Source organism: Nelumbo nucifera, chromosome 1 (assembly GCF_055504915.1).
Source record: "Nelumbo nucifera cultivar China Antique chromosome 1, China Antique-T2T, whole genome shotgun sequence".
NCBI lineage: Eukaryota > Viridiplantae > Streptophyta > Magnoliopsida > Proteales > Nelumbonaceae > Nelumbo > Nelumbo nucifera.
In genome coordinates this window covers 165,865,510-165,893,474 of record NC_142649.1, presented here as the reverse complement: position 1 = coordinate 165,893,474, position 27,965 = coordinate 165,865,510, and the positions used below count along the sequence as shown (strand labels likewise).

The 27,965-nt window shown below is 36.6% G+C and overlaps 2 protein-coding genes across 3 annotated transcripts; one reads left to right on the top strand and one right to left on the bottom strand.

Moving 5' to 3' along the window:
* Positions 1 to 301: 301 nt before the first annotated feature.
* LOC104613276 (protein ELC-like) lies at positions 302 to 1,601 on the top strand. The gene has a single exon (XM_010281021.2). It carries the CDS (start codon positions 373 to 375, stop codon positions 1,354 to 1,356), a length of 984 nt encoding a protein of 327 aa, XP_010279323.1. The 5' UTR covers positions 302 to 372; the 3' UTR covers positions 1,357 to 1,601.
* A 5,981-nt stretch (positions 1,602 to 7,582) lies between these two features.
* On the bottom strand, positions 7,583 to 10,626 carry LOC104613267 (GDP-mannose 3,5-epimerase 2). 2 transcript variants are annotated; one of them, XM_010281008.3, is made up of 7 exons: positions 10,464 to 10,626; positions 9,121 to 9,534; positions 8,880 to 8,973; positions 8,648 to 8,777; positions 8,421 to 8,553; positions 8,106 to 8,313; positions 7,583 to 8,011 (listed from the first exon to the last, which is right to left on the bottom strand). In XM_010281008.3, exons 2-7 carry the CDS (start codon positions 9,528 to 9,530, stop codon positions 7,856 to 7,858), a joined length of 1,131 nt encoding a protein of 376 aa, XP_010279310.2. In that variant the 5' UTR covers positions 9,531 to 9,534; positions 10,464 to 10,626; the 3' UTR covers positions 7,583 to 7,855. The 2 variants fall into 2 exon arrangements, with proteins under 2 accessions (XP_010279310.2, XP_010279312.2); XM_010281010.3 differs by having other exon boundaries at positions 9,121 to 9,531; positions 10,464 to 10,605.
* Between the last annotated feature and the right edge of the window lie 17,339 nt (positions 10,627 to 27,965).

Sequence of the window (27,965 nt, the reverse complement as noted above, 5' to 3'; positions counted from 1 at the left end):
TTAAAAAAAAAAATTGATATTTGAATAACAGGGATTAATTGAGAAGTTTCTCAATGATCTTAGCTTATTGACTGGTGTGTTTTACTGTTTTTTCCTTGAAGAAGAAGTTTAAGAGAAACCTCCAGTAGTCGTCATCTCATAGCCTTATCAAATTAGAAGAAAGAAAAAACAAAACTTTTTTAGTTTCTTGATTGACTTCAACTTCTAGTCGTTGAGTAATGGAACAACAGACAAGAATATAAGATTCATGCATTAATCATCAAGACATTTAAAATATACATGCATTAATTCGTATAAATTAACATCTTCTGATCTTGAATCTTCCCTTTCTCCCTCTCCTCTCTCTCTCTCTCCTCCAATTACCAAATACCAATGGCACCACCAGCTTCGACCAAAATCATTGACTCTGCCTTTTCCCGCAGTAGCCCATATGCTCTATCTTACACAAATCCTGAGCAGAAATGGCTCATCCGAGAACACCTCCTCTCCCTATTACACGACTTCCCCACTCTGTCCCCCTCGGCTGACACCTTCTTCCATGATGATGGCAACATCGTCTACATTCTAAATGCAAGCGGCCACCTCCCAATCTCCAGTGCAACACCTCCCGTTCCTCTCACCATCTGGCTCCATCAGGACTACCCCTTTTCTCCTCCTATTGTCTTCCTCTCACCCACTCCCACCACCCCACTTCTCCCTCTCCACCCTTTCGTACATCCCTCTGGTCTTACTACCTCTCCCTACCTCAATACCTGGCGCTACCCTCACTCCAACCTCTCCGACCTTGCACACAACCTTGTCTGCCTCTTCAGCCACCACCATCCTTTCTTCTCTCCTTCAGCCTCGTCGTCTGCAGCCACCTGCAGGTTCACCCACCCTGCCCTTGCCTCGAAAGTAGAGGCCATTGACGGTCTCTTTGGGGCGATTCTCTGTGACATGCTGGACTTAGGCGCCAAAGCAGATGATGATATACACGAACTAATGGCTTTACAAGCTGAGCTGCTTGCTCGAGCCGATATCATCACAACCATGTTACTGGGGCTTGAACATGAAAGGACAACTTTGATACGGAGGGTGAAAAAACTGACAGAGGAATCAGACATACTGATAAATTGGTTGAAAGTCAATGGATCCAACGCTGTTGTCGCTACTTCCGAGGATGATATGGAGGCATTTGAGGCTGCAGATGAGGAGTCGAGAAGCTTGCTCGATTCTGTGGCAGCAGACCTGGCCATAGAGGATTGTATATATGAATTGGACAGAGCAGTGGAGAGAGGGGTAATTACTTTTCACCAATACATCAAGCAGGTAAGGGCCTTAGCAAGAGAGCAGTTCTTCTACAGACTACAGGGCTAGACAGATGAAACCAGGAGCTCAAACTTCTGCTTGAATTAAGGGTCCATTCTCTGAATATATATACTGAAATCTAGTGATTGTCCATATTTCCTCCTTTTCCTTCTCAGTCTTTTTAGTTTCATATGAGAGGAAAAGTTGGGTTTCGTCTTGCTTTGATTAGATTGACTAAGGTATATATTAATTGTATGGAAATTGAGCAATTGATCATATGTAAATATTTACATAATCAATATTTTATATATTAGTGAAGGTGGTGTGATGATTAATTTACCCACCGAAAAGAGGAAAAGGCTTTCTGCATTTTTTTTTTATTTCCCCCTGGTGTTCTTAGTTAATTATAGTAATTAATTTATATTATCTTTCCAAATCTGGATAATAAGGATTAAGAAATCCCATTACCCCCACCAAATAAAAATGAGTAAAAAAGTAAAGGGTGATCAACTTCCTTCTCATATTCAAGTTAAAAAAGTGCTGCTGGTTGTTTAAGAATAACTGGGGTACGTCCAAATGCTAAGATAATATGTTCGTTGATGGAGGCTATAGAAGCTAGCTATTAAACAATTCTCATGTTTATCTAGAAATACCCAATCCCCAACCCCAGTATCTGTCTCAGCACGTGCACGTTATTTATTTATTTATTTATTTATAATTGGAGGGAGGGGGATAAACATCACATCAATTCCTGAGGCCATACATATTTGGTTTGATAAAAAATAAGAAAAAAAAAACAGAAAATTGGGACAAAGTGGTAAACAATTTTTTTGAGATTGCTTAAGAGCTTAATTTCCTTAACACTCTCTTATTTTGATATTTTCTATCAAACCAAATACAGACTAATGGAATATGAAATAAGGATTCACAGCCACATCTGCTATAAGAATGAAAATGAATCAAAGTTATACTCAAACCTTTACACCAAATCGAAAGTTTTCATTATTTTGCTCTTGTGTTTGATTTGCAGTACAATTTTATTAAAATAAGATAAAATTTGAAACATAAATAAATCAAAATTTATATTTAAACCATTTGCACTACCATAATTTTGCACCAAAGCAAATTTTTTTGCTGTGCAACCTAATGCAGCCTTAGGCTCCATTTAGGAAGAGTGCAGGTGCAAGTATATATTCAGTACAAATAATACAAATTGCATGATTTTTAAAAATGACCCGGAGATCGAACCGGTCAGGGGTTCAGTTATCGGGTTGAACGAGAATGGTTGGCTCGTTCTGACAAAAATTTAAAAAAAAAAGTCAAAACCGTTCGAATGGTTCAAACAGTTAACCGCTTGGGTCAGCGTTTACTGACTAAAATCAATGGTTTTGGGCAAATTTTCGGTTTTGGAAAAAACTGAAACCGATCACCTGACCAGTTCCCGGTTTTTCCAGTCCAATCCGGTTTTAAAAACCATGACAAATTGAGCCTATGTACATGAGTGGTACATATTAGTATTTGGACTGAACATATTTGTATTTATACTCTTCCCAAACAGACTTTATGTACAGTTTGAGAATTGAGAGTTCACCGTGCAATGCAGGTGGTATATATATATATATATATATATATATATATATATATATATATATATATATATATATCCATTACTGTCATTGAGAGTTCCTCTCCCTATATAATGTAATTTGAATAAATCCCACATTTTATAAATTGGGCAACAAGGCAATCCAAATTCCATCATTTTATATTTGGATTGAATATGAATCCATGTGTATGTAACCAATATCAAACTCACTTAAAGATATAAGGTTCTGATAATTTTCAATTTAATTTAATAATGCTATCCAATATCTGGATAGTTTTGATCCAAATGGATTATCCAATTCAAATCCAATCTACTTGCATCCCTAAACCAAGCAGCACATCCCTAATGAAAATACAAAAAATAGTCTGCTTGTATGATGATAAAAATTAAAAAAAAAAAGGCTACAACCTACGTGTGCCTTTCAAACATGTACTATTTAATTTACTAATAGTTTGTGGTCTCTGTTTCATTTATAAATTATAATGTTAGTAGTGTAGAAGAAAGCTTATATCGCTGAAAAGACATAGCACATGCAGCATCAAGTGGATCCCCAGAAAGGGTGTCAAAAATATTTATATTGGATTGGATCAATTTGGTCCAAAATATTTATTAGATTGGACTGGATCTGGTTCATCCATAACAAATTTATATTGGATTGGATTGGATTAAGCCAATATTTGGTCCATTGATATTTTGGAATGAACAGGTTTGAATTGAAATCAATTTAAATCAAAATGAATTTGAACAGATTGGATGGTCCAAACATTGAATTGGACAGATCCAAATTGGTCTAAAACATTCATTGGATTGGATTGGGCCCGGTCCATTTATAATGGACTCACATTGGATTGGATCGGATTGGACCAAATCCAGTCCAATGACACCCCTAAATTCCCGAATCGAAACACAGACCTTACATTATATGTTCAAGCGGAAGTCTTCACTTACACGCTCAAAGGTGTATTTTCATTCATGATCACTCACAAGTAACCACCAAACCGTCCCATTCAAAGTAGTGTTACCAAGGTTCAGTTTGGAATGAGTATAAATACAAATATGTAAAGTGCAAAATTTTATATTTTGTATGTATTTGCACCATATATATTTGTATTTGTATCTTTCCAAACTGAGCCCAAGGTTCAAAGTATTTGATGCATATAAGATAAAAAAAAAATGTGTTTTTAGGCCACAATATTACGGTTTTTTTATTTTTCAACATGATGTTTTAAGATTATGTAAGGGTGTTCAAGAATATGGTTGGTTTTGTTTTTGAAAACAAAAAACAACTGCCACATCAGTAAAATCGTACTGTTTTTTGCTGACATGCTAGTTGATTTTGTTTTCAAAAACAAAACCAACCATGTTGTCGAACACCCCTGAAGTCATACAAATTAAGGAACCAGGAGTAGATCCAATAAGTGATGCTTTGGTTATGCGCATAGAAGACCAGCTATAGCACCTATTAAAAGAAGTCATATGTCTCAAGTTGAAAGGCCTAAAAGAAATAGGGACAGACCAAAAGGGGCCTGAGTGGAAGTAGTAAAAATTTTTGGAAAAATTCCCTATTAGTACCATGCATGTACTTTGGGCCTACTGCGATTTTGATCCCCGAACTTTAAAATGTGACAATTCAGTACCTGAACTTTTAAAATGTGTCATCAATGCAGTACCAGCAGTTAATCAATCGTTAAGTGGTATTTGAAAAGACAAAAATGCTTCTTGAGTGTCATTAATTTTCTTTATTAACCATCCAAATGTTGACAAAAAAAAAATGAACAATCCCAAATCTTTGCCTTTTCTATCCAAGAAAGTTGGGGTCACCAGAATGCCCACTGAGATGTGACCTCAACCTTCTTGAATAGAAAAGAAAATGATTTGAGACTGTTCATTTTTTTTTTGTCAACATTTAGATGGTTAATAAAGAAAATTAATCACTCAAATTGATAACACACTTTAAAAGTTCAAGTACTGAACTGTCACATTTTAAAGTTCAAGGACCAAAGTACAGGATAGTAGTCAGGAATTTTCCCAAAAATTATTTAAGCATTCCATAGTTTGACAATGAATATGGCCTGAATTGAATGGAACAGAATGGTGAAATAAGATTGATGTAGCTCACCCCAACCCCTCTCTCTTGACTGATGGAAGCACCATTTCTGATTCCCTCCTTTCGTTTAGATTTATTTGTTTTGATTTATTCTATCTTTTGTATGCACTGCGGCGGAACTTTTTGTGTCCAAAGTACTTGGAAGGAAGCTGAGTTAATGGCAATCTTTAGGGCCCTCTCTAAAGCTCAGGAATTGGGTTGGATAAATCTCCTAATATGTTCCTATGCCAAACTCGTCATTGATAGCCTCCATTCTAAAGCTACATCTTGTCTCCCAGACTAAAATGTTTTACTTAATTTGATGGGATCAGATGTGTTAACTCATTTTTATCGCACTGCTAAAGTTTTGGCCCATATGGTGGCCCAACGTGCAAAAACTCAGGCTCAGCAATCTTGTTTCTTTTATGACTCCCCTCCAAACTTTGTATTTTTGGCTGATCCTGAATGAAATTATTTTGCCCAGACAAAAAGAATAAAAAAAATTAAATCGTATCTTACTTTGCAATATTTTGAATGTTGGATATAATACTGCCCAATCAAAAATTATATCCAAATAGATGCTAGCAGTTATTTGGTTTTATAAAACGAAAAGCTCACTAAAAATAATTTCTGATCCAGCCATTAGAAGTTATCTTATCCAAATTTGTTTAGAGTCGCATGCGTCATAATCGCCTAAATAGCGTTGGACTTTGGAGTGTGTCAGATCTGCAATACTCACATAATTCAAATGCTTTGATTCGTGATTTATATTTTGAGCAAATTGTTTTCCTTCCAAAATGCAGACTTCATATATATATATATATATTATACCAGTCACTGGATCAGATCATTGGATGGATCCTTTCTCTGTTTCTTTGGATAAACTTGTATATATATTATAGAAAAAGAAGCAGACAAACGTTGCCTTCCACTTGTTCTGCAATTTTCAGACACACCATTTGAATTCAGAGATGACAGTATGACACATACAAGTGGGCCGCTTTGTAATTAAGCTGCAACCCATGTTTGTCAGTTTTTGCTGTTGCTTCCACGTAGAAAGACAGGCACCTCAACTTTTTCAACAAAGTTCAGTCCTGTCTTATCCCAACCTTGAGGACAGAGGTGAGAGGACCACAAACCACAAAGGTCAGAAACTCAAAAGAACTCTATCAGCGGTGGCTTAGCGATACATTTATGCATCCTTTACTTGAAATTTCTATATGATTCAATCAGTATTAAAGCAGTCCAATCCAATCCAGATGCGCCTTAATTTTTCGAGGACTATTTTGCAATACGGTTGGATGATTTGATGTTTCATTTCCATCTTAAATATACCATTTCAAATTTTCAATTTTGTTGTTAGTAAATAGTAAATAAGGCTCCTTTGTCTGCGGTTCATTTGTATTAATGCAAATGAATGCATGCAACTAAGGCACTGTTTGGTTGCAAATTTGGCATCTGGTTTGGATTTGAACCGCAAAAAAAGTAGAACCTATAAGAACCAGTATTATAACTAATTCTTATTTATATACCTTATTTTTATCACAGTTAAAATGAATAATTAAAATAGTGATGAATAAGATAAATTTATGTGGAAGGCTTGACCAGTAGGTTGCAAAAGAATCATCCACAAATTCCATAGAAGCACATTAATGAGAACCACTACAAAGAAGTGGATGGATGTTGACTTTGACATTTTGTCTTAGTCCAATTCCCAGAAACACAATGCCCTTCTGTGTAATTTATACATTCCAATCTACCATTCCAAATATTGCAGGTAAGATTGTTGAACCAATATCAAGCTGCTGAGAGATTATTGTGTTCTTAAAATCTGGGTAAGTTCCAGAGTTTCATCAATGAAAGATTTACCTCTTGGAGCTCTTTTATTTTGGCCAATCTCCCGGGCTTTGAATCAACAAATATTCATACGTTCATTGACAGAGGCAACCCACCACCGTGACATCACTCAACTTCTAAACAGTTAACTGAAGAAAACAGTTAGGTTTGTCAACATGCTATAGACAATCGCAGACTTTACGAAGTATGTTGTCATTCAGGACTTGGTTTTCATGCAAGGCATCATCTATACTTCTAGCTATGCTCACTATACTTTATAAAACTATAGTACCTTAATAATCTTGTATATATCAATAGAAAAAAAATGAGTAGGAAGGGGTAGCCCTAGTATATACATGTCTGTGTTATGTTACTGCTGCAAGTTACATTGTGTCTTCAAGAGTAGCAAGTCACCATGTGAGCATGGTCACCCAAAAACATAAGGTCATGTCTAAAATTAATCTCTATGTTACATAGGGAACTGGATATCCAGCGCCCATACAAGTCTACCTGATCTGAAATATCCGTCTATGGTAAGAATTTCTGGACCACCACATAAGAATTCCCAAGAGGCTTCTGTCTCTACTGATTCTACAGCCTTCCTAGCTCTTTGATCTCAGTCGACCTTTTCAAGAACATAGAAGATTGCCATTGATTACATTGACAACCATCATTTAACCAAACTTCATAACAGTGACTTGCACGAAGAATTCACCCATTTAAAAAGAACAAAACTACAAGAGAGACAGTACCATATTATCCATTCATTGACACATAAAATAGGAAGCTCACATTCGTTATTATATCATTCAACAACAGAGACCCACTCTCAAAATCTAGAGTAATACATGAGAATAAAACATTCCTTTCATACACCAAAATGGTAATTATAAAAATGAAAAGGACCATATGCCTGACCTGCATCATGAATTATTACTACTGTCTGTACCCAGTTCATCCCTGCCAACATGATAAGGTGGTATTGAACATAATACTAAGCATTTTGGTGCAACCGTAGATGTTGATTGGATTCACCAACTTCATTCTTTGCCATCAGCTGCACGTAGTGAGCCAAGTTGAACAGGTGCTTGCGTTGCAACCACTTTGGATGACCCATAAACAACAACATCAACACCCTGAGCCTTCTCCTTCTCAATCTGCTCCTTGATCCAAAAGTAAGTGATTCTCAACCCATCCTGCAAAAACACAAAGATAGGAATGCCCAAGATCATTAAGCATGTCAAAGACTGAAGTACTGAACAAGCCAGTCAAAATTCTCCTTGCACTTACCTTCAATCTCATAGTTGGAGCCCAGCCAAGTTTCTCCTTAATCAGAGTATTGTCTGAATTGCGTCCCCGCACACCCTCTGGGCCAGGAATGTGATGGATTGGAATATTCTTGTTCTCAAAGCTAAGGACAATTTCTGCCATTTCATTCATGCTAACCATTTCATCACTCCCAATATTCACAGGCTCCCGGAAATCTGACTTTGTCAATCTAAATACATATAAAAGTTAATGCAGTTAACAAGAGTGCAAAGAAAACATTATAAGAACAGAGCTTGAAAAGATACCAGTGAGATAGATATTCAGTTCAGAAATAACCTTAGAACACCTTCTACACATTCATCAATGAAGGTGAAAGACCGTGTCTGGAGTCCATCTCCCCACATCTCAAACTTATCAGTGGATGTAAGGACCTTCCGACAGAAAGCAGCAGGGGCCTTCTCCCTCCCACCTACAATTGGCGAAAGCAATGCAGCATATATCAATACATGGCCAGTGAAACAAATATACCAAATAAATATGAACTCCGGCATGTTTACGATAACCTTTCCATGTTCCAAAGGGTCCATATATGTTATGGAACCGTCCAATTCGGCACTCAATTCCAAAGTCCTTTGTGTAATGTTTGCACAGCTCTTCTGTTGCGAGCTTCTCCAAGCCATAAGCATCTTGAGGCTACAAGAAGATTAAAAAAAGGATTAAATCCCATAAATAGTCAGTAAGATGAAATCAATAGAAACATATCCAACTTCTTTGAATTAATTATGGACAGCAAACCTCTGCAGGCCAGGCATCAGACTCCTTCAAGCTCACATTAGTTTCCAACTGCTTAAATTCAGGGTAGATGCAAGCACTAGAAGCATAGAAGAACCTACAAAACTCAACATATAATTCAAATATTAAGACATTCAGACAAAAACTGCATCAATTGGTAACACAGTAACAATATCCAGAAACCAGTTCTCAAACAGAGAGTGCAAACATGATACAGTCAAGTGTTATTTCCAGGTTAACAAACCTTTTAACTCCATTGATTCTTGCAGCCTCAAGCATGTTGAAACTGATCATTGTGTTGTTGTACATAATAACTGAATGGTTAGACTGAATGAAACCCATCCCTCCCATGTCAGCAGCAAGATTAAAAACGTGATCAACCCCAGTTGTAACCTTTAAGCAGTTATCCATCACCCTGAGATCAACAAGATGGAATTCATGACAGAACATATCTTCGGTCATGTGTTCATTTTTCTTCCAGTCAGAAGCAATGATGTAATGGCCTTCACTCTTCAACCTCCTTGCAATGTGGGAAGCAATAAACCCACCAGCTCCAGTAATGGAAATTCGGAGCTTCTCCTGTGGCCAGTATGGCTCCCTCTCCAGATTCTCGTATGTGTATGCCCCATAGGTGGATCCATCGGTACTCCCCATTCTGCTGCACTCAATAATTCAGACAAAAGATGAAAAGAAAAAAACATAACATAGATACAATCCGCAACCCTTGATAAAGAGAGAACAAAACAAGCAACGATAAACTATCTCTTAGTCTTACCATCATCACCATATCCAGCCACAGTTAAGAAAAAGGAAAAACAAAGAAAAATAAGCAAAGCTATATTAACAGAGATGCAAATGCAGATGGAAAAAAAAAATAGCTGAACCAAATGAAAACCTTGTAAAGGCCTATAGAGTACCAACTATCTGAAGAAGAGGAAGAAACACACCGTCTAGAGATACAGATAATTACGAACAAAATACCAAAATGCAACCTCATCCACCCATTTGTAATCTATATCCCAGCACTAAAACATTATTAAAGCACTACACTAAACTAATAAAATAGAGATCGGTATAGATATAATAGCAAAAGAATTTCATCTCAACACAGAAAAAACTTCAAACACGCTTACACTCTTCTTTCCCATCTACAAAGCAAAATTCCAAGAGCCCGTATAAGCAAAGGAAAAAATACTGAGAAGCTTCATTAAATCAAGTAAAGCAAACTAAAAATTTAGGGAAATTAAAAAGAAGGAAAGGAATTAGCAAAACAGGAGCAAACAAAGGTGCAACACAAAGAATGAACACGTTTTATCAGATCAAAGACATGATCTAATGCAATGAGTGAACAAAAAAGATGAAGAAACAGAGCATCTATGAACGCTACCTCCACCGCCACGAAACTAAAAGATATAAATGAACCCACTACTCCATTAACATTGTCGGACATATCTATGCATTACAACGACATAGCAAACAAACGACCCATAACAACAAATCAACCATCCAAATCACAAATCACAAAAGACCAGAGTAAGCACGGCAAGCAAAACCCAGAAGACAAAAACACTAGGACTCAATGTTTACCTCTAAACGTAGAACTCGAAACCTCGGACCTCAAAGAGACGCAGAGAACAGAAAAGTCGGCGCGATATCGCTTGAAGAAACTCAAATGGATCTCAGCTCCAATCTCCCAGCGTTTTTTCCTATATATAGAGAGAGAGTGTGCTCAATGCCCAAGTGCGCTCTCATCTTCCTTTTTTTTTCTTTTTTCCCCAAAAATTAAAAAAAAAAAAAAAAAAACCTTTGTCATTTTAAATTTTTATTTTATTTTATATTTAAATGGTTGCGTGAGTGGAGTGAGTGGGTGCGAATTGGCCGCCACTGGCAGTGGGACTGTCCTTCAACGGAGACGATTGACGCGAATGGTAATTAACATGCCTCGTGATAGGTTTGCCCTATCCAAACATACGACGGGATGCACTGAACCAAAAATTAAGAAACTAATAAAAAACTGAAATATATTTTTTTATTAGCTACTTGTTCTTGTTCATTTCTTCACTTCAAAATCCATATGCCAAAATTGAAATTTGAAATTTCTGCAGGACTTATCTCTAATGAGATAGGTGCTTATATTAAATATAGAATTACTGATTTCTTTTTCTATTAAAAAGGAATATACTTTCCCATTAATGTTGGATTTTAGTGAATCACTATTTCAAGCATGTGTTTGAAAAAAATTACGTTGGGTTTAATTGACAAATTTAGCCTCCAATGATTACAGCAATTAGGTTAATTGACCAACCATTAAATTAAATAAGCTACGGGTAAACCTTTTTTAATAAATATTCACTGTTTTTATGAATCCTGTTGGGCCAACCCGTGCTATTTAAAACTGTATCCATTTGTAATATCGAAAATGAAAAATCTCAATTGCTATAATTAGGTATTGTTTGTGCTGCACAAAACCGAGTGCAAAATCTAATTTGCTATTATCTTGATGTCACTTTGTTTTGCTTGTTTGGGATAAGTAAATTTGGTGGTAAAATAATATGGTCCCCACTTTACATGAAAGAAACTGCCTGCTTTGAAGGAATAAGGTTGTAAGAAAATGGACATGGTTGCCATTTTGGTTTCGTTTTGAGTCGATAAAATGTATATTGCCTTTGATTACTAAGGTGATGTTTTGACATCAATGCTGTTTCTTCTTTATTGTTACAAAAGCAAACCTTAGGACTAAGGTGAAAAATCAGCTTTGAATCACAAAAATCGGGATCACTGATTTTCCATTGATTTCCTGAAAATCACAAAACTTGGCCAACCAAACAAAAAATTTCAGCGCCAATTGCTCTAGCACTGACATGGTAGTGATTTTAGGAAAATGACATCAATTGACTAATTTCAAGTGCAAAGTTTATTTATTTCAATATTCTTCATTTGCATTCTTACGAAATACAACCTTTAGTGACAAATGTAAATAAATGTGTAAATATAAATCTTGGGGATGTTTGGCATTGATGCCTATTTCCTTAAAATCAATGTCATATCAGAACCACATTGGTGTTTGAGGATTTGGTGCTGAAATTTCTGTTTCGTCGGTCGGTTTTGATGATTTTAGGAAATTGGCCAAAAATTGATTCTTGAAATCAATCCTTTTTTTAAGGATCACCACTTTTATGATTTCCTGATTTCTAGTTGATTTTGATTTTGATTTTTTTTTTTTTTTTTTGAGATTGACATGGCATCTGATGTGGCATTGAATAATAACTCGAATGCAAAAATAATTGGCTCTTGAAAATTAGTACCAAATAAAATCAAAAAGTCAATTTCTCAAAAAATGGATTATATGGAGAAATGATAGCAAACAACAAAATTCACTTGCTTTTGAAAAATCAGCAACATCAATGACAAACATCACCCTAGTTTAAATTCATGTACAACCCTAACAATTAAAACTAAAAGCATTGTTCTTTTTGTTGAATATTGATTTTCTGAAAATAATAAGTTTTCATCATTTTAAGAATGGCAGGAAAAAAAAACATATATAGTGCCCGTACGAGAGGTTTTTCACATATATAGAAAGCCTATAGGGCTATGTTTGATGAAAACCCCAAAAATCTATAATACAATTTAAAATAAATTGACTTTCTAATAAAACCATTTTCAATAGTTTTGATTTTTTGAAGGGCATTTGATAATGGTTGAAGTTTCTGAAAATTTTCAAGGATATTTTAATTGTTATTCAATTTGAATTTCAACTTCAACCGCTAATAAACTCAGAAGTTTCCTTATAAACAAACTTATTCACCAGAAGATATTTCAGCATGGTTTTTCAAATCGTTGTTGATAGGGTTGGATTGGTCGAACCGTTCAGCTCAGGAATTATTTAGGCAATTAGTTCAATTTTACTCTAAATCTGATTTTGATAAAAACTATTGAATCGATTAATAATTCATCGACTTAGGTGATTGAACTGTTGACCCATCAAACGGTTTTGACTGTTTTTTTATTTTTAATTTTTAATTTTTATTATTAAAACGGAGCATCATCAAATCGAACGATCAAACTGTCGACCTAAAAACCAGTGACAAAAAAGATCCCGTTTCCTGATGGTTTTTTAAAACCATGCATTTCTGTTTATCATCTTCGACTTTTATGAGACGGCTCTCAATTAAAAAAAGAAGTATTCATGAATGGGTGGCTCCAAACGTTGACATCATGCCGCTACTCACGACGTGTAGCTCTAAATGACCAACTCTTCACGGAACACGTGTATGGGTCCCTTCCTGATGTGACAACCGAATATTCCGTGAACGCTCCTAATTCTGTAATCCTCCGATACACCAAATGGAAAGCTATCAACTATGGAAGCGAAGCAGCTTCCCGGGGAGTTTAATTTTTAATTTTTTATCCTCTCCTGCTTATCAACGACAAAAGAATTCCTGTAAAGCTGGTCCACGTTCTCAAGGCACCGTATTCAAACACGGGTTGATTAACTCGTATGGGTAGCATCCATCCCCATTCCTTTTTGTACTCTTCCTTTATGGCAAATTGGCAATTACCAACCAACCATTGTGGGAAGGACAAAACAGACAAGTACAAAGTACAAGAGGGTTATATTATAACTCTGTTTTGTGGGATCCACATAAGATCCTTACTGTCTATGTGTCGTGGGTCCCAGGATTCCAATCTGACGGACAAAGACGATGAAAGAGGTTTCTTACATGGGAGACATATCACCTAATCAAAATGTCCAATATGATAACCGGTGTTTCATTATTAAGAAAAAAAATTATAAATAGATATCTTGTATTTTAGGCTAATGACACCTAAAAGGGTTTCAAAACTTTCAAGTGAGAAAATTAAATATGTTTCAACATTCAAAAATCTAGCATCCTTTAAGTATGTCTTCCAGCATCGATGTAGATTTAATTTCCACAATCACGAATACGAAAGGGGTTATGAGTGGTGCGTATCATCATCAAATATAAAAGAAATGATAAGGTTAATCTTGTTGAATCTGTTTGAGAGAATGATAGATGTATGATTTAATTTGTTGAATCTGTTTGAGAGAATGGTGAAATGATCTCATAAATATGTAAGGGGTGATTTAGGGGTTTTGAAGGAGTATCTTCTGTGATTTATTTGGGTATCTTCTGTTTTTGATAAATTATAATAATTATTATTAAAAACTCCATTTTTTATATTTGGTGACATGCCCAAATCCCTCATAAGAGCCGTTTGAATAACACAACACCACATTAATAAACCCCCCTCTCCTCAAAATAAGTCGCAACCAGAAACCAGTCCATGTCTTTACTAGAATAAATTAGTTAAGATACCAATTGACCCACCCTTCACATGGCGCACCCCATATTTTTAGACTACTGAAATTAATAACCAATTGTGGTTAGTTAAGATACCAATTGACCCACCCTTCAGATCGCGCATCCCTATTTTTAGACTACTGAATTTAATAACCAATTGTGGTTTTTTTGTCTTTTTTTAATAGATAATTAGTAAGTGTATACGTGCATTTATTTACATGTGGCAGTATCAAATGATGATAACAATAATAGTATTTTACTGTTTTTATTAGAATTCATGGTGCATGCCAAGAATTCTGGCATCAATAGATTTTGTGTCATGGATACAAAGATTATAGGCCAAAGGAAATAATACATGAATACATGGTGATCAAAATATTGAATGTAGTCAACTCACCTCAAGCATGTTAATAGAGAAGTTGAAGATTGTTGGTAAAGCTCAACTTTTCACAAAAGTTTCTGCGTCAACATTTAAATGCTCAAACCAGATTTCGATTTTGGGAATATCAAGTTCAACTCTAAGAACAACCCAGATACAGAGAAAGTAACTCAATAAGTATATTCAAGGGAAAAAAATTCAATTCAGCAAAATGAAGAAAAAAGAAGAGTCTCTAATACCTATCAATTCAGTCTTTGAGCTTCAACAAAATCTTCTCATTATCCTCCTTTGCAACTCTCAATAACCTCTCTAATAAAATCTTCTTTTCTTGTAAATTGAGACTCTCAATACCAACTTCTTTGGTCTCACCCCCTACTCCAGATAGTAGACCTTTCCTTATATGGTTATAAGTGGGCAGTTTATGAACAGTTAGTTATAAGTGGACAGTTTCTAAAGTGAGAGTAAAGGATATATATATGCCCTCTTTATGCCCGCTATATGCTTAGACAAACGGGGTAGAAATTTAACGTCCAATAAAAATCCAGAAAGAAGAGATATTCACTCTTTTGGCTCAGTTTGGAAGGAGTAAAAATGCAAATATGTAGAATGCAAAACTTTGCATTTTGTATTATTTTGTAGGTGTTTATACGGTACAAATTTGTATTTATACTTTTTCCAAACTGAGTCTTTATAGGTAGTATAGATATAGATATAGATATGCACTCAAACCTCAGAGAGAGAGACGAAACTTCATGATAAATAATAATAGAGTTAAGGGTTGGAATTGCATCGGAGGCTTCTAAAGGAGGATTGATTGAAAACGGAGACAAATAACGAAAGATATTGGACACAAGACTAGGCCAATAGCAATTGGACCATTGGTGCCATATATTTGCTCATGGGGCCCCATGATTTAACAAGCAATGAGTACACCACACCAGAGATCAACTGTGTCTCGAACATGTGCGAGCAATTAATGAATGAATTTTTACACTACTATAAATTTTAGGCTAGAAACTCGACCTAAATATCTGATCTCTCTCACTCGAATTGGCCAAAGAAATGATCAGTTAATTAATAAAGATACAATTTGCCACTAAAAATAAGAAACTGAATTTGTTATTGATTACCTAGAGAAGAAAGAGCTGTGCATATTAGCTGAGGATGCTGAAAACCGGGTGCTAATTAGGTTCGATCGTGTGGAATTGGTGAAGCTGGGGATGAGGAAGGTTGTGGCCATGGTGAAGCAAGTCTTCTTGGTTCTAGCTATTCTAATGCTTAAGCTCATGTCTTGCCAAGCTAGCAGGCTGGGTTTTCATATCCTTAATTGGGAATAATGTATTAATACCTCCTCTGGTTAAGGTTGTATTTGGTCTCAATATTCAAATGAAATGGTAGAGGTTTGTTTCTGATAGATAAATTTATGGTTTTGTTTGGATTTTCTTGATATATTGGAAAAAAAAAGAATGAATAATTTTTATATTTTAAGATGAAGAGAGACATTCATGTCAATAAAATGAATCAAGAATTAAAAAAAAAACTTTTTTCCATGTCAGTGCAATGATTTTAATTGGTTCTATTTAGAAAAAATGGATGTATTTTTTATCAATTAGGGTTTAAGAGAAAATGGTGAAAAAAATAAGGAAAGTTTGGATGAACATTTTGGTAATTTAAAGCATTATTCTATAATTTGGCTTAATGATCAAGGGATATTGTTACAAAATGTAAATTTAGCAGGGTCTTTGTCGCAAATGAAAGTTTAAGTGTAACCAATGTCAAAAACAACTTAGGGTCGGCTTAGTTTGTAGACAAGATCGAAATCGAAGAATCCCTTCATTTATAGCTAGAATTTCTCATTTGAAGGCATGATTCTCAGAAGCCATATGTTTTCGCTTCTAAGGAATAGAGATTATCATCCTTTCAATTGTCGCTATGTCCTTTCTGAAAAAGCGAACACATGGGCACTTGGGTAATTTTGTGCTAAAACTTATCAAGTCAATGAAAAAGTCCTAAACTGCTCTTGTTTTGGCCTTCTTCCTTCTCCAACGGCTCTCAGAATTTCCAATTGCGTAGGCAGTCGACTAACTTCAATAAGCTAGGTAAAATCACTTCTTCTTCTTCTTTTGTTCTTAACCAATTTTCTTCATTTTTCATTCCTTCTTTCAAGTGTTATCTTCTTGTATATATATTGGCGTTTTTACGGTTGTCATCTTCTCTGTTGTAGTGCTACAACTGATCTATCTCTTGTTCTCTTCAAACGTCCAACCATATTCCAAAACAAAAACATATGGTATGTGGGAGTGTGATTTTCGGTTTTTTTCTGGTTTTTCAAACAGGGTATAAGATGGTGGAAGGTATGAAAGTCACTGTTATTTCCCTATCCTCTTGAGACCGTTTGGATGCCAACCGTGCAGGAGAAAACCTCCTTCCCCATATTTCATCGTCTTTACTGACCTATCCGGCTATCCCAATTAGGTTACTTAGAGAAACAATATAAATTGGGTCGTCATTGATAAATGGATGTTCATCTCATTTGCATTCTGTTAACCAAGACAGGCACGTGACAACCAAGACAGGCAGTTGTAACAAATACACACCTGGAATAAACACGTGGCCAACTTGTTAGGCCCATTTGACCACTTGATCCAAGTCGGTTGTGTGTATATGTGTGTCAAAATAATAAATTATACACCATTTTATTCTCCTATCCAATATCATGTACAAACCTCATCGTACTCTTCCTTCGTGTGATAACATTTTACATCGCACCCTTCTTGCAATAACATTTTATATGGTATTAGAGCCACTAGTTCTGATCCAATTAGCATCATCGTTCCTCTTTCCCAGTAGCTTCAACCAAAATTGCTCCCTTCTACATCAATGGCGGCAGAACAAAACTCCAGTTCACTACGCATGAATTCCAGCCAGGAAATCAGATCCGAGCAGATAAGCTCTCTGTTTGACAATCCTTTCTATCTTCATCCATCAGACAACCTAGGACTGATCCTCGTCGCTTGTCCGCTCACCGATGCTAATTTCTACACCTGGCAGTGAGCAATGAAAAATGCTCTTTGAACCAATGAAAAATGCCAATTTCTAAAACCATCGAGCTCCTCACCAGAAGAGAATGTTTGGATCAAATGCAACTCAATGGTAGTTGCATGGATCTTTAATTCATTGGCAAAAGAACTTCATCACAGCGTTGCCTTCAATGAATCGACCTATAAAATCTGGCGTGAACTTGAAGAGAGGTTCAAACAAGGTGACATCCCACGCATACATCAATTGAAGCATGATCTTGCTCTACTCTAGCAAGGAGATCTGTTTGTGACAAATTATTTTACGTGATTGAAGAGCCTTTGGGACGAACTTGCCTCAACCACTCCAATGCCTAATTGCAACTATGGAGGTGTTGTGAAGTACTTCCTGGATGAGCATGAGAAAGAAAAGATCCATCAATTTCTCATGGGATTGGGAGACTCATTCAACATGATTCGCTCCAACATTCTTGGATTGGATCCTCTTCTAAATCTCAACAAGATTTATGTAATAATTGTCCAAGAAGAGTGTCATCAACTTGCGATTTCTTTGAGAGCTCCGCCCAATCTTGGAATCTGTAACTCTTAATGTTTCTTCTCAATCTAATACTATGACGCGTCCCTCCAGTCGTAATCGCCCATTCTATGACCATTGTAAACAGCTTGGGCACACCAAAGAAAAATGTTTTGAGCTCCATGGTTACCCATCTGGGTGGAATAGGTGAGCACAATCAAAGTCTAATAAATCTGATAAATTTGAGAAGGCAACTTCATTCACAATGACTGTACCGTCACCCTCTACTCAGACTTCTCCTGTGGCGGACTTACGCCAATTGATCTTGAATGCGAACCAACTGATCTCCCTTCTCAATAAAGATTCACAAGAAAATGTTTCTACCAATCTATCTAGTAAGACTAATTCTGCTTCTTCAATAGAATGGACAATGGTGCATCCAACCACATGGCACAATATCTCTCCATGTTCATAAATTCGTACATCTACCAAATGGGTCCACAATCAATGTATCACACCATGGCACAATATCTCTTACACTTGAGATTTTTCTTGATGGTGTCTTGTATGTTCTCGGATTTTCCTACAACTTATTATCTATCAGTAAACTGACACAACAGTTGTGATGTTCCATTTTGTTTTTCTCTACTCACTATATCATATAGGACCCTGTCTCAAGGACCACAATTGGAATGGGTGAGCTTCGAGGTTTTTATCATCTTCGCTTCAACACCTCCACATCTATCCATGTTTCTAGTTCCACAACCAGTTACAGCCTATGCCATCGGCGCCTTGGCCATGCCTCTAACTCTCATATGACTCATCCATCGAGTCTCTCCTCCCAATTCTAATGAATGTTGTGATCCCTGTCATCGCGTAAAGCTATCGCAGAGCCCTTTTCTAGTCAGCCACATTCGGAGCACAACCCCATTTCAGCTAGTGCATTGTAACATTTGGGGAGGCTATAAGACCGCTTCCTACACAAATGCTCATTTTTTTCTTACCATAGTAGATGATTTTTCAAGATGTACTTGGACTTTTATGATGAAAAACAAATCTAAAGTTTATCATTTTTTTACCTTGTTCTATTCAATGGTTGAGACATAATATCAGCAAACTATTCGCCAAGTCCAGTCTGATAATGGGCATGAATTCACCTCTTGACCCATACTAGATTTCTTCTCTCAACATGGCATTGTTCATCAACGATCTTGTGTTGATACGCCACAACAAAATGACGTAGCTGAACATTGACATCTATTGGAGGTAGCTTGTGCTCTGCGCTTTCAAGCCTCCCTCCCAATCACTTTTTGGGGAGAACATCTCCTCACAGCTACATACTTGATCGACATTACTCCTACTCCCTGTTATCTGGCAAGTCACTATATGAGATGTTGCATCGCAAGCCACCTACTTACAGTCATCTCTGAGTTTTTGATTGCTTATGTTACGCTCAAGTTCGGCCACAACCTCGTGATAAATTTGCTGCTCGTGTTGTTCGATGCATCTTTGTTGGCTATCCCTATGGCCAAAAAGGATACCGAGTGTTTGACATAGAAAAGCAGCTTATATTCACCTCTCGTGATGTTACGTTCCACGAAGAAGAATCTCCCTTTTCAGTCCAGCAATCGACTGAGGATCATGTGATAACCCCCATTGAATTTGTTGACAACCAACTTTCTCTTGACTCTCATCCCAAGTCAATTGCTGCCTAACATGACCCTAATAGCACATGCATCCATACCTCACTAGATTTGGACAATAGACACAATGTCGTGCCTAGTACCAGTAATCCTTCCCCAAACCCCTTAACTAGACCCAATGAATTTACAATTCTTGATAGACCCACTCGTACTCGCAAAATATCATCTCATCTTTGTGACTTTGTTTGAAACATTCCACTATCTATTTTTTCTCCTCAAGCCTTAACCACCTCCACCACACCACCAACCGAACCCTCCTCCTACCATCAGGTCATACAAGATTCTCGTTGGCAACAAGCCATTCGAGAAGAGTTGGATGCTTTATATCACAATGGGACTTGGACACTTGTGGACCCACCGGTTGGCATGCGACCAATTTGTAAATGGGTGTACAAAATCAAATTAAATGATGATAGGTCTATTGATAGGTATAAGGCATGACTCATAGCCAAATGATAAAACCAAGTTGAGGGCCTGGATTATCATGATACATTTGCCCCGGTTGCAAAAATGGTCACTATGTGATGCTTACTTGTCGTAGTTGCAGTTAAGCAATGGGAATTACATCAACTTGGCGTCAATAATGCTTTTTTTACATGGAGATCTTCATGAGGAGGTATACATGACCCCACCTCCTGGCCTACTCTCACATAGGGACCATCATGTTTGTTGCCTAAACAAATCTTTATATGTTCTCAAGTAGGCTTCTCAGCAATGGTTTGCAAAATTCACTCAAGCCCTCGTTGCCATTGGATTTAAACAATCCATTGTTGACTATTCATTATTCACCTCTTAACACCATAACTCTTATATTGCAATCCTAGTTTATGTTGATGACTTAATCATTACCGGGGATGATCTAGCTCGCATCGCATCCCTCAAAAACTACATCAATAATTGTTTCAAGACCAAGGACCTTGGACCCTTGAGGTTCTTCCTTGGCATTGAGATCTCTAAATTTGAAAAAGGCATATTTCTATGTCAACACAAGTACATTATGGATATATTGACTAAAACTGGAATGCAAGATTGCAAGTCGTGCTCAACCCCAATGGAACAATAGAAGCACCTCATTGATGACTCCAACCCACTTTTATCTGATCCAGCCTGCTATCGTAGACTGGTAGGCCACCTTGTTTATATTACCGTCACTAGACCTGAGTTGAGTTTTGTTGTCCACACACTCAGCCAATTCATGCATGAACCACATCAAGAACACCTTGATGCTGCTCTTCTGGTGGTACTATACCTCAAGGATACTCCAACACATGGTATACTACTGTCTTCAACAAATGATTTCATTCTAAGAGGTTTTTGTGATTCTAATTGGGCCAATTGCCCTATAACCAGACATTCTACTACCAGTTATATCACTATGCTAGGGGCATCCCCTATATCAGGGAAAACCAAGAAGCAATACATGGTTTCTTGATCCTCTACTGAAGCCAAGTACCGGATAATGGTTGTTCTCACCACTGAACTACTATGGCTTAAGAGAGTACTAGCTGACCTTACAATTAATCTCCCTTGCCCAATGCAACTTCATTATGATAGTAAGGCTGCCATTCACATTGCAACTAATCCAGTCTTTCATGACCACACAAAACACATCAACATTGACTATCATTTTGTCCGTGAGCACATTCAACAACAAGAGATTTAGATACATCACATTTCTAGACTTCACCAGCTTGTTGATCTCTTCACTAAGGCATTAGGATCTAATCGGTTTCATCAATTACTATCCAAGTTGGGCGTCACTCCATCACACATCCAACTTGAAGGTGGTGGTAGCTAAGACAGGAATGTGATAACCAAGACAGACAGTTGTAACAAACACACAGCTATAACAAATGTGTATATGTATGTCAAAATAATAAATTACACAACATTTTATTCTCATTCAATATCGTTTACAAACCTCATCACACTCTTCCGTCATGCGATAACATTTTACATCGCACCCTTCCTTCTTGCGATAACATTTTACACATTCTCATTTACAAAAAATGTGCTTGTTTGATGACTTGATCATCAGAAGTTGTTGTCTTGTATTTTTCTAGTTCCACAAATTCCATGAGTTGTAGGACTCATCATATGATTCTTCGTTAAGTAGGTTCCCAAGGGATTCAATCATGATTCAAGCCAAAATGGAATTCAGGGGAAAGATCTGAATTAGTAGAAATGTCTGATGTAAATTGATGAAATACATCAAAAACTTACAAGAGTCTTTGTTTCAAAAGCAAACAGATAAAACTAAGACATTCTTACCTCCCCAGATGTCCATTCCTTGGTTTTTGGCTCTCATAACACAATTTAATCATCAACACTCTGCATTGCACAACAAAATCCACTAAGGCCAAGCAAAATATATATAACTTCTCCAAGATGACAAGTAAGATTTAAATCATGGCCTTAGAGGATGACTCAATTGTCATAGAATCCCAATTTAGAAGTTGGGTGAGTTGTGGACCAAGGCATAATTAAGCTCATAGTTAGCTACTTAGCTTGACCACAATAGAATGTGAGGAATAATTTTGCATAACAGACATTGTATGTGTATGTTCACATAAAATAAGGGGAAATTTTTTGATAAGTATCTTGTACTTTAGGCTTAGTGACAATCTAGTACCCGAACTTTAAAATGCAATAATCTAATACCCGAACTTTCAATTTGCGACAATCCAGTACCTAATGTTAATTCATAGTTAGTCAAAATGCAAAAAGACATAACTACCCACCTACGGTTTCGACCAATGTATGGATTATTTTTCAAAATGACAAAAATGACCTCAACTATAACATCCTTTCTCTGCAAGTGGGAACCACTTTTCACCCACACTGTGACCTGAAGTTTTGAAGAAACCAGTTCCTCCCGCCGGTGATGTAAAGTGGAAGACGACACCACAAAAGTTGAAATCGATGAATCACACACCAGACAGTGTTGTACGAAGATCTTCTCTGTGTATTTTGAAAGAAATCATCAAAACAAATCACATCTGCTTCTGGTACCCCTTGTTTTTAACTCAACCATTATCGAAGAAGATGACCTCTTGTTGTTGGTGCCAGAGGAGACAACCAGGGTATTTTTTTGCTATTTTTTTATCATTTTCTATGCTTTTCTACTCTCATTATATTACATCGATTTCTAGTTGATTTTGATGCAAGAATTTTTAGGGTTTTGGTCTTTTAGCATATTTTATTCCAATGCCATTAGCATTAGGTAATGACTCCGGCGAAGTCAACCAGGCGTACCCGACAATACGCAGTGACTTGAACAATTAGGTTGTATTTTAAGTATTTAACATGTTTCTCTTGCCCCGCCTAGACTCCTTTTAACCTCAAATTATCATCCAATCATGTTTTGACCCATTTTGCTTCATGTCCTTCTACTATGGTTGCTTATGCTGACAAAGGCGACAGCAACAGCGGTAGCGTCAATGTTGTCTTTGACAAATCACGCGCGACTACCGGGAGAAGTGTGGGAACCTCAACATCCCTTATCCGTTTGGCATCAGAAATGATCCCAATTGTTTCCGAAATGGAGATTTTCAGTTTATTTGCAACACCACTAGTGACCCACCATGGTTACCATGGCTTGTTACAAACATATCTCTGTAAGGTGGTGAAGTGCAAATAGTCTTTCCTATACTTATTGTGACCTGTTACGTAGAGAAAAACCAAAAACTTTGAGCAATTGAATAGCTCAGCTCTTGTGTTTCCAGAGGTGTACACAGTCTTTGATACTAAGAACAAATTAATGACTCTCGGTTGTGGGAAGCATGGCGTTCTGAGTGGCTATGATGGGTCCTATGGTCAATGCGCTTCTTTTTTCTTGAACGATACAAAAACTGACAAATTTATCTTGCATTGGCCTTGGATGCTACCAGATCGACCTCAATAGTAGGGAATCTCAATGCATTTTAAATAGAAATCAGAAGCTATTATGAGGCCAGTTGTTGGTTTTTAAGTGAACCTCTTTTTCCTCTATTTACAGAAGCTAATTAGATGTTAGGGGTAAAAAACTTCAGCTCACCACCTTCGTTGTTCCTTCAACCTGCGTGTGCTCAAATGGAATAATAGTCTCATCTATTGTTCAACTCAATTTGAAAAGAAAGGGACGGAATGGGGTAAGTTTATCACCTTTTTTGTCAATAAACAGTTGGAGTTGATTGAAGCTTACCACCTCACCCAGTTTGAAAGAACGGTCATTTAGTCTCCTCTCCTCTCTCGCTCCTTCAACCCACATTGAAGAGAAAGGGGAATAGGGTAAAATGGTCTAATTATTATTATAAAGGTTAGTTCGGGCATTATGAAATTATTTAAACCACACCTGATCTCACGTGATGGCCCTGACTAATGGTGAATTAACACCAAGTACTCGATTGTCCCAAATTGAAAGTTTGGATACTAGATTACCGTGTTTTAAAGTTCGAGTGCTAGATTGGCATTAGGCCTAAAGTATATGATACTTAACGGGAATTTTCCCTAAAATAAGTAAAATGAGGCATCTTGTTCTGAATTGATGAAGTAAAATGATTTGATATTATCATAAATTTCAACCTAGTTTGTAGTTGAAGTAGACTAAGCAAGAAATCACCTTTGATAAGATAAGTGAACATAGTTGGAATAAACTATGTTTAAAAGTCACCAAGCTACCTATTATAGTCAACATAGTTGGAATGAACTAAAGCTATGAGGACCTCTATTTGAAGAATTGATATGAGAAAAAGGGTAATGTCAAACATGATTCTAATTCCAAGAAATAGGAATCAGATGAACGTGCCAAATAGATTTATAGATTCTCTGAATGAGAACTCTCAGAATCCATTATTTTATGGGAGGATTCTAAGATTCAAAATTTTCAGAATTGATAACAAACGGGGCTTGAGTCACCTATTCTTGACATTTGTTTGGTTTGATCAAGAATTGGAATTAGATTTTAATTGTTGTTGTACTTTATTATTATTATTTTTATTAATATCACATTATTTTTATTTATTATTTTAAAACTAATGTATTATTATTTAATAATTAATATGTTAGTATTTTATTATTACTTTAATTATATTATATTAATATTTTATTTTTACCTAATTATTATTTAATGAATAATATCTTTGCTTTTATTATTAATTTATTAGTATTTTATTATAAGACTATTATTTTATTAACAGTATGGTTTGAGGGTTTTAGTCATGAGTTCTTTACTTCTTGATAGACTCTAGAATGGGAATCCCACTCCCTAGGAGGAGCTTGGAATTAAGGGTGTCAGTAGTATTCAAAAATTTAATTTTGAATTCAAAATTTGACATAATTGAATCGAATTTGGATATTTCAAATATCATAATTGATCGGATTTGGATATCCTATTCATACCGTTTAAGTAATTGAATTGAATTTAAATATGACCTTATTTGATTCAATAAATATCTGAATTCAACCAATTATTCAATTCTTATATATAATATATAAAATATTTAAATTATATAAATAATTTATATATTTATATAAATATTTATTTTATATATTTATTAATTATTTAAAATAATTAATCAGTTGAACTTGAATCGAATTGAATATTCAAATATATTATCGAATTTGAATTTCAACATTGATTTTCAATATCCCTCAAATATCAAATTTTCTAATTGGATTCAAATTTGGATATTACCTAATTTGATTTGAATTTGGTTGATTTACACATTACCTGAATGTCCCCTATATGGGAATGGGGATTCCCCCGGTATGATGGGAATCATAATTCCATTTTTGTCAAACCAATAGTTGATTCCGATTCTAGGCACCTATTCCCATTCCATAGATTGTGGATTTTGAAACTGACAACTCTCACCAACCAAGGCTTGGCTTGTTGGTGTGTTAGCTGGTTTGTTCCAGCATTGACGCAGAACCAAATCCTACAACCAGCACTTTGGGCTGCATTCGTTTGCGGTGTAAAACGTCACCACCAGTTCAGTTTCGTCGATGTTTGGATGCAGTGTAAAACATCATCAGCAGTCCGGTTTTGTAGGCGGTGGATGGAGGTTTGGTTTACATCGTAAATCCATGTAAAACATCACTTATAGTAAAGTTTTACACCTATTGTCAATGTAAAAATCTATTGATCTAGTTTTTACATCAATAGACACATTTTTCAAATGGTTTGGTGTGGAGTTTTACATTGATGAAGTTATTAATGGTGCATATTACCTAAGGTGCCAACTAGTTGGTTGATAAGGTCTCTTGTTGGTCGTAGTGAAGACTTGGGATCGAATCCCGCCTGCACTTAGGTTGGGGATGGACTACCCCCCATTTTTAATAACCCTTTAAAACATATAAAAAAGGGGCAAATTTCTTAAAGTACCCCTAAGGTTTAGCTAATTGACTAACTCTACCCCAACTATTTGACTATTGTCTTAGAGTACCCCTTACTGTTTCTGACAATTGAATAGCTCTACCCTTATTGTTAGCATCCATTAATATTCTGTCAAAATCCATATACACGTGACACCACGTGATGTATAATTTTTTAAAACCCAATTTTACTCTTTGTCTCTCTCCCTCTCCCTTCTTATTCTTCATCTTCTCCTTTTTCACTATTTTCTTCCTTTCAACAGCGACAAACCTAGTAGTGGCAATAATCCCCTCCGCTAATGTTGTTTCCATTGCCACCAGAGTAGTGACCATTAACCTCAATTCCAACTCATGCACAACAACACTAGTGGCCAATACCTCCACCCTGTGTTTGTTAAAGTCAAATGACCAAAATATTTCCTTCACTCCCCTTCTCTCTGAACCATTGCAACTCGTTACAATAGAGGGGTTTTCTTTTCGTTGAAGACTATGGTTTGTCAAACCTGATTTTCTGTTGTTTTTTTTTTTGGTTTAGGGAAAATGTAGAAAATGCATAGAACGATGGATGGTCGGGTGGTGGAGACTTTAGTTTTCTATACCTACAGTGGTCAGGTGGACAGAGACCGTGAATTGCATTCTATACCTAGATGGGTGATTCAAAGTTATTCATGACTGCATTCTATTTTTTTTATGAGGTTTATTTCTCTCCATTGACTGCATTTCAGTCAAATTCAGGTGGAAGCGTCATTGGTAGCAATCGTGACAATTCGATTAATTCACTGGTTATGAATGTTCTTCCTAGTGGGAACATTTGCCCCTCCGCATGAAGAACTCCCCTTTCTCACTCACTCTCTCTCTCTCTCTCTCTGCATTGAAGCCTATGGTTCATCGAACCTATTAAAGTTCTGGAGATGCTAACATATGCCATGGCCAACATGATAGGGCATGCCATACTTAGCCAGCGTGGTGTGTTTGCGATAAAGGGGTCAGAGTCTAACGAGTTCAAGGACATGGTCGTGGAGCTGATGACATTGACTGGGCTATTCAACACCGGTGACTTCATTCCATGTTGGGGGGAGATTCAAAACTTCAAGAATCTCTCCTCCCTCTCTTGTGCTCCTTTAGTTTTGTCTTTTCCTCTTTCCATCTTTTAATGCATGGGAAGACTCCTTGTCCCACATTGTTTGGGAAAGGAGTTGAGTTGGAGTATATCTATAGATTTGCTCTCTCCTTCTTTTTATGGGTAGGGATTCATATGAGGAAAGCACTATAGATATTCACATGCATGTGGGGGGGGGGGGGGGGGGGGGGGTTGGGAGTGCTTTTCACACGTGCGCCGAGTCAAGATGGGATGGGATGAGGGTGCGGGTGTGGGTGTGGGTATACGTGTGCTATACTGAATCGTTTGGTTTTGACCAGTTGACTTTTGAATTTCAAATTTATTTTTTAAACGCTTTCTTTTATGTTTTGTGTCTCTTCGAACATGTGCACTGTTCGGAAGAGACTTCTCTCTGAAAGGACACTTCTGTGTCCGTTTGGGTGACTGAGAACATTCTATAAAAAAGAGTGTTAGTCAACCCAGAAACACAAATCATTGCACACAACACATCTCTCTCTTTGTCGAGTCTCGAGTTTTTGAGCATCATTATTTGTGGTTTGCAGAGGTCTGGTAAGCGAGTGCATACCTACCAATGGCATGTGGGCTGTCTTATCTTGGTGATTGAAATCAATCACCCGGCTACACCACAGAGGGCAAATGCGGTTTTAAGGAGAG